The sequence below is a fragment of the Asterias rubens genome, chromosome 9, assembly GCF_902459465.1.
Source record: "Asterias rubens chromosome 9, eAstRub1.3, whole genome shotgun sequence".
Lineage (NCBI taxonomy): Eukaryota > Metazoa > Echinodermata > Asteroidea > Forcipulatida > Asteriidae > Asterias > Asterias rubens.
The window spans coordinates 15,471,818-15,479,515 of NC_047070.1; the positions used below are offsets into that span (position 1 = coordinate 15,471,818).

General features: G+C 38.3%; 1 protein-coding gene across 1 annotated transcript; it reads left to right on the plus strand.

Annotated features, from left to right (window-relative positions):
* The first annotated feature begins 1,935 nt into the window (after window positions 1-1,935).
* Window positions 1,936-6,711, plus strand: LOC117294640 (homeobox protein HMX3-like). Its single transcript, XM_033777141.1, has 2 exons — window positions 1,936-2,586; window positions 5,408-6,711. The coding sequence occupies exons 1-2, from the start codon at window positions 2,250-2,252 to the stop codon at window positions 6,058-6,060; spliced, it is 990 nt and encodes a 329-aa protein (XP_033633032.1). The 5' UTR covers window positions 1,936-2,249; the 3' UTR covers window positions 6,061-6,711.
* Window positions 6,712-7,698: the final 987 nt, after the last annotated feature.

Genomic DNA, 7,698 nt, shown 5'->3' on the forward strand with positions numbered 1-7,698 from the left:
CAAACAAACAAACAAACAAACAAACAAACAAACAAACAAACATACATTACTTGGCAATGTGTCAAGCTATTACCGAAGCATGTTGTTGATTTAATTGCAAACCACAATCCGTTTTGAGCTTGTTATCTTCTCTAAATCAAGCATTGTATTGAGCTGAAGGGCCAATGTTTCCCATCCTATATAGCTCCTACTACGGTTAGAAGCAATTATTACTCGAGTTGTATAGTACCATGTAACAATACTGTCGCGTCTATGATTGGCCCAAAGTCATTTGACACGCCACACGTCTGGGTAAACTGGTCAAACAAGAAAGACATAGCGGGCACTGAGAGGTGATGACCGGGGCCACAACCAGACACTCAGTCGGGATCTCTTGACCACCACTGTTGCTCATCATTGTCTGGGGATGATGAGTGTAATGATGCAATGAAAGAACACCGATCAGTAGTTACAATAGAGGAGACATGAGGGCTATCTGGGCCTACTCTAGTCCATTCAATCCGATTCACATGCTAATACGCTATTCAAACTCTGTATATTGAATGCTCACTTCGTAATGGGGCCACCCCGCCTTCACCGTTTAGCCACCGGGGGACTAGACGCCGAATCTGGGCATCGTCTTCGGAGCGGGACACGGTGCCCTTTCTGGAAAAGGAGATGACAGTCACTCGGACAAAGGACGATTTCTAAACATCTATAGTTTGATTATCTGCTCAGGCAATTTGTGGTAATAGCCTGGCTATAAAATCAATACATTTCAAGCTATCTATTTGCTTAATGAAAAAGTTCAATTGATTGCGGAAGAGATGATGAACGTTGTATGCTCAGTTGTGATAAGGCAAAAAGTAGGCGGGGCCAGGATGTACGTCGTCATCTAGGGGCGAGGCTTGACAATGGTTACATGTAAGGGTTTTTAAAATATTAATTTATTCATGGGGTGTTTTCGAGACCTTGTCGTTAACAAATCGGTCTTTTCTTTTGGTAAAGTGAAGCTGACGTTGTGTTGTAATTTTTTTTTATTACGGCACGGTTTTGAACGCACCATTTAACAATGCTTTTTGGTTGTTGTCGGCTGCCGTTTTATTGTTTTGTTATTGGCTGGAAATTTCCCCGACAAGTTTCTCTTTAACAAGTGTTTGTGGAAATATGTTACATTTTCATTGTTTATCATATTTATTTTGTAAGTGTTTTGCAATTGAACCATAGGAAAACCACCGTCAATCTAGTCTATTGCTCCATGGTAAAACTTGAAGATTTATTTTTAAGAAAATTGTTGTTAATTTTAGTAGGATACAAACAACAGTGTTATTGCAGCACGGACTTAATAAAACTCGAATGTGGGACATTTTTATGGTTCATTCACTGCCAATCAGTCATCTACATTTCAGTTTCAAATTCGATTAAAATATTTCTCTTTTAACATAAATTCGATACATTAATCATTAGATTGATAATACATCCCATTTACAAATAAAAAAAGGAAGTATTGCCAGTGGCTGAACATGAAGAACTTGTCACGAAAAAGAAACTTATATTGGAATCAATCAAAGTTTAAAAATTGCATGGAAATATTTTTATAAAATAAACAAATCAGAGAGCAGAAGAAAAATAGGTAAAGGGGCAGGTTAAAACATAAGAGCGTAGAGTTGAGTAGGAGGAGGAGGAGCCAACTGGCTGCAATCCATGCAGTAATCCTATTAGCCTTTCTTCGTATCCAATGACGTGCTATCGTTCCCCACTGTCGCCCATTTAACCTCTGTTGGTATCTTTATTAAAACATTATTATGTGAATAGGTGATCGGCGCCAGCCAGGCTCTACACACCCATACAACTCGTTGTGGATGGGTGCATCTTGACATCATCACGCCCAGAGGGCTAGTTAGAACCATGTAGGTTTATAGATTCCCACTACCTATTCACTCTGGGTGTATACATGTGATGCAGTCGGGAGAAATCCATCAGTACTCTCGCTTGATGAGAGGGATGGTCTAAAGCACAGTAGCAAACCAGCGCTTGTTAATTTCCCCATGATTTCTGAAGAGGCCACGATACAGCCACCACACACACGCATCCTCAGTCGCACAACCAACTAATTGGTCCTTGATAAAGAAGTGCCACAAGCGGACACTCGTGCGCAGAACCCATCTCGGTTAAGCCAAGCACAGTCAAGTTAAACTCCACTAAAACAGGCTAGGCTAAAGCGAAACCATCGTCGAGCAAAGAGGCTCCCAGTATTTTCCCGGCTTTAAATGCAACACTACTCGAGAAACACAGACTTTGAAGTTGTATCGAAAAAGAGAAAGATGGAGCGACGGGAAAGTGAATGCAGTACTTCCTTCAGTATTGATAGTATTCTTGCCTCTACATCCTCCAAGTCTCCCTCCGGGGCGGAAGAAAGCCCACCGGCAGTTGTATCGAGTCGAGAGTCACTCCACGATCACCGTGAAATGGAGGAAATGGGTACCGGGCAGAAAGCTGATCTTCCCCGTAGGGATTACCCCTTCGCCCCGGCAGCGGCACCCTTCTCACCCGGACATTGGTACCCCTGGTTGCACGCCAATGCCTTTCTCCACTACGCTTATGAAAGTAAGTACACAGAACACTTTAAGTTTTCGTTAAATTTTGTGTTCAATTTATATATAAAAATAAATATAAAAAAAAACACTCTCAAAACTTTGAATTCGTTTCTAACTTCGATTTCGTTAGGTTTTGTGTTAAATTGTTGAGCCTATTTTTTTAATTCGTTTGTTATGAATCATAACAAAGTAGGCATATCCAGATCCTTTTGAAAAACAAATAATAAACGGTTTAACAAACACAGCGAAATCTTCGTTTATTCAACGATTAAAACATCAACTTCTACAGCAATATCAACAACACCAACAGCAACAACAAGGGATTCAAACTGAAACGAGCTTGCTTTGTCAAAATCGGAGCGTAACTTTCATTAATTTTGTTATCGACAATGTAGAAACGAACGGAATAGAGAATAATAAAACTTGTTTGATACAAACAAGTTAAGACAGATTTCGTAACTCGGCTAAAGTTAGTGATGAGCAATTACAGTTGCCTTGGATAAATATGGTTTCATTTGGGATTAAAGATTCTTGGAAGGTAGGATCTATTTCTATTCTAGTGAATGCTCCTTGAAGACACTTCGAAACAAAGACGAGCATCTTCACTTCAAAAGAGCACCTCTTCTCCTTAAAGAAACACACACAAATTGCTTCCTCCTTTCTTGTGGTAAACTTATATATAATTCTACAAGTTGGTTTTTCAGTTTAGATCAACTCAGTAGAGTTGGTCATTGGACAAGATTTTCAATTTAAGACCAAAAGTGAAGACAACCAGAGCACCTGATCGAAACGTTGAATCGTTAACTACCTGTTCTTTTTAAAGCCAATTAAACTACTCAAAAAGAGATTTATTCACATGGTAATACCGCAAACCTCAGTTATACTTCCACCATGCACAGTTCCAAATTCTTTCTTTAAAGGCAGTGGACACTATATATTGGTAATAACTCAAAATAATTATTAGCATAAAACCTTTCTTGGTAACAAGTAATGGGGAGAGGTTGATAGTACAAAACATTGTGAGAAACGGCTCCCTCTGAAGTAACGTAGTCTTCGAGAAAGAAGTAATTTTCAAAGAATTCGATTTCGAGACCTCAGATTTGGAATTTGAGGTATCGAAATCAATCTTCTGAAAAAGCACACAACTTCGTGTGACAAGGGTGTTTTTTGAGATACATCAAGTGAGAAGACTGGTCTTTGACAATATTACCAATAGTGTCCAGTGTCTTTAAAGTGAGTTCGTCGTTTGAACTACAAGCTCAATCGACTATCTGGAGTAAACTTTCTCATTTCCAGCAATAGAGTTAACATTACGCTTAGATTCTAACCTAAATCAAGAATTGTGTTCATATTTTGAGTTTGTTTGAAACGAAGTCACTTCAAACAAAGAGATTAATAAGAAGAGTAGACCACGATTTCATTCATTATTTTGTAGACTATTGTTTCTTAAAAAATTATAGAAGAAAAACATCCCAATTTCTTTTTTTACACTAACTTATTTCTCTCAAACCAAGTTTTTGTGTTTGTGCCGATAGACTTCCAGCTTCAGGAAAAAACACCACAACAATTGTTTGATTTCTTAACCAAATACCGCACATTGTCAAAATTATTATTGTGGTTTCAAATAGTCAATAGTTCATCACAAGCAGGCCTACTTCTGTACCGCATGTTCATGCGTATTTCAGAAGCAAAGAATCTGAGTTGCAAAGTTTGTACTTGTTTTAAAGACACAGACACTATTGGTAATTGTCAACGACCAGTCTTCCCCACTTGGTGTATCTCAACATATGCATCAAATAACAAACCTGTGAAAATTTGAGCTCAGTTGGTCGTCGAAATAGCGAGATGAAAGAAAAAACACCCTTGTCACACGAAGTTGTGTGCTTTCAGATGCTTGATTTCGAGACCTCAAAATCTAATTCTGAGGTCTCGAAATAAAATTCGTGGAAAATTACTTCTACCTTCATTTCAGAGGGAGCCGTTTCTCACAATGTGTTATACCATCAACCTCTCCCCATTACTCGTTACCAAGTAAGGTTTTATGCTAATAATTCGTTTGAGTAACTACCAATAGTGTCCACTGCCTTTAACAAGATACATCTTGCATTGACTGAACAACTCATAGCGAACAAAACAAACGTACAAACTATCAGAACTATGATAATTCAATTGGCAAAATGCCCAACAGAAATGAATAGTATAGTTATATTCAACACAAATAAACGCGAATTGTGTTTTCAAAGTTTGCAAACTGATTTTTAAGTCGATCATTATTGGTGTCAGTTAACCATACATTGAGAGCAGTCAGTCTATCAATTTGTAACTTTTACAAAGTAAAACTTTGTCAACTAAAGCTAATTTTCCAACGGTATTATCAACCAAAATTTTGCTTCCTTTTTCTTATTCTTCCTGTTTATTTTTTATTTACTATTTTTTTAAATAGATATATTGTTCAACAAAAACATTTTGCTGTTTTAAGGACATGTTTTTTATGTGCTCTATTTGATCAATTAGCCTTTTCTACCTTCTGACAACCTTGGACGGAAAAAGCACAGTTTACAAAATAAAATTACAAATTGAAATCATCTCATGATTTATTCTTTCAAAAGAAAATGTTGCTTTAAACTGTGCTTTTTATAGGTTCTTTTGATGTGCTCTATTTGATCAATTAGTCTTTAAGACCTTCTGACACCCTTGAAAAAAAAGCACAGTTTAAAATGAATACACTACAATCATCTCAAGTTTCATGTCGATGACTACCTGCACATTTAGCACACTCTTGTCTCACTTTTGCTAATTGATTGTTTTTTATTTTCCCACTTTGCCCCCAGGTGCTATGTTACACCAGCCTCATCTGTCCAGACCCTCACCGTCCAGCGCTCCTCAGACCTCCCCTACCCACTCGACTAAATCCAGCAGCCGCTCACAATCACCTAACAAACCCCACAGCCCAGACCCACAGACGGAGGACAGAACAAGCGACGTGGACAGCGATAGTGGGATGAAATCAAACAGCGACGGAAGCGACCAGAACCAGCGAAAGAAGAAGAAAAAGACACGCACCGTATTCTCACGTAGCCAGGTATTCCAACTGGAGACAACGTTCGACATGAAACGTTACCTCTCAAGCTCAGAGCGGGCTGGACTGGCCGCGTCTCTACACCTCACAGAAACTCAAGTCAAGATTTGGTTTCAGAACCGAAGGAACAAATGGAAACGCCAGATCGCCGCTGAACTTGAAGCTGCCAACATGGCGCACGTTGCTCATGCCCAGGTTCAGGCTCAAGCTCAGGCTGCCCAAAGGATGGTTCGAGTCCCTATCTTGTACCATGAGAACGTCCCCCCTAGACCCATACAAGGGGAGTCTAATACCTCGGTGTTATCTCGCCACCAAATTCTTCATCAACTTCCCGTCAACTACTCCCAACCCTTCCAACACCTTGCACCATCCGCTCGGAACCCGGTTACGAGTATTGTAACATAACACATAAACATATATTCAGATAGTCTTTATTTTGGACGCTATGCGACCTTCAATGTATAGTGATTATGGTGTTCACACGTGCAATGTATTAGCAAAACGTTAACATTATTATAAAAACGTTTATTATAAAGTATGTCAAAATGTTATGTTATGTGTTATATATATTATTACCAGATGACAAAAGGTGGACGCGTGTATAGAGTGATTTGTTTGTATAGATACTGTATTATCAAAATTTTGAATATTGCCACTTTTAATTATTGTATAATTGGCCTGTTAATAAACACAAAGGGTTTTCTTTGGCTTGTCTGATATCTTTAAAATGTTTATGTTAGTGATTTGCGCTTGTCTTTAATTGGTGAAACATTTATGCACGAACTGATGCACAATAGGCATAGTATGTTCGTCAATGTCAACTGTTTAAAGTATATCTTTTTCTACCGACGGTTTTCTGACGATAAACTAAATTCTGTCTTTCATGTTGGACATTAAAGTTCATCTATGAGTGTGTCCTTTGTCACAAAACGTCAGTGGAATTGATCAGATAAATGCAAACCAGGCTGCGTTTCTCTTTTATTTCAAACATTTTTCTTTAAAGGCGCTGGAAACTTCTGGTAATTGTCAAAGACTAGTTTTCTCAACGTCGGTGTATCCCAGCATATCTATAAATAACAAATCTGTGAAAATTTGAAAACGATTGATCATTGAAGTTGCGAGATAAAAGCGAAAGAAAAAATCCAACCAATGTCGCACAAATTTGTTTGCCTTCAGCTGCTTTACAAAGACTTCAGGCCTGAAGTACTTTCATATTCGAGTGAAAAATTACCTCTTTCTCAAAAAACTATACCTGAGAGGGAGCCACTTCTCACAATGTTTCATACTATCAACAGCTCTCCATTGCTCGTTACCAGTAGGTTTTTTATGCTACCAATTATTTCGATTAATTACCAAAACTGCCCGGTGCCTCTTAGGACAGGGACTTGTCAACATCAGTTTGTTGACCAATTTGCACCAAACACCTTTTTTATAAAACGTCTTATTCTAAAACTATTTTCTTCAGTCCAGTGGACGTAATACCGACTTATTACTTGCAAAATAAATAAAATGTCATCTTTAAAACGGTTCTTAATTTCCACCGACATCCCAATTCAAACCAGCGTCTGCCTGTCGTCTGCCATTGGTCGAAAGCGCGAATGCGCTGATCTGATTGGTTAATGCTTATGGAGTTATTTTTATTTATAGATTTTCCCTTGTGCCATTATTCGGCAATTAGGAATACAAACTTATGTATTTCTCCAGAAATTGGAAGATCCTCAAAACCAAGGTTCTCACGGTGTCATTTTTCGGCAATTGAGAGGACAATCTTATTCTACTTCTCGAGAATTTAAAGTTCCTCAAACCAAAACAATGCTTATGGATGTACTTAAAGACACTAGCATTATATGTACTTGTCAAAGACCAGTCTTCTCACTTGATGTATCTCAACATATGCATAAATTAAAGAACCTGTGAAAATTTGAGCTCAATTGGTCGTCAAGTTGCGTGATAAGAAAAAACGAAAAACACCCTTGTCACACGAAATTGTGTGTTTTCATGAGCTTGATTTCGAGACCCCAAAATCTGATTCTGAGGTCTCGA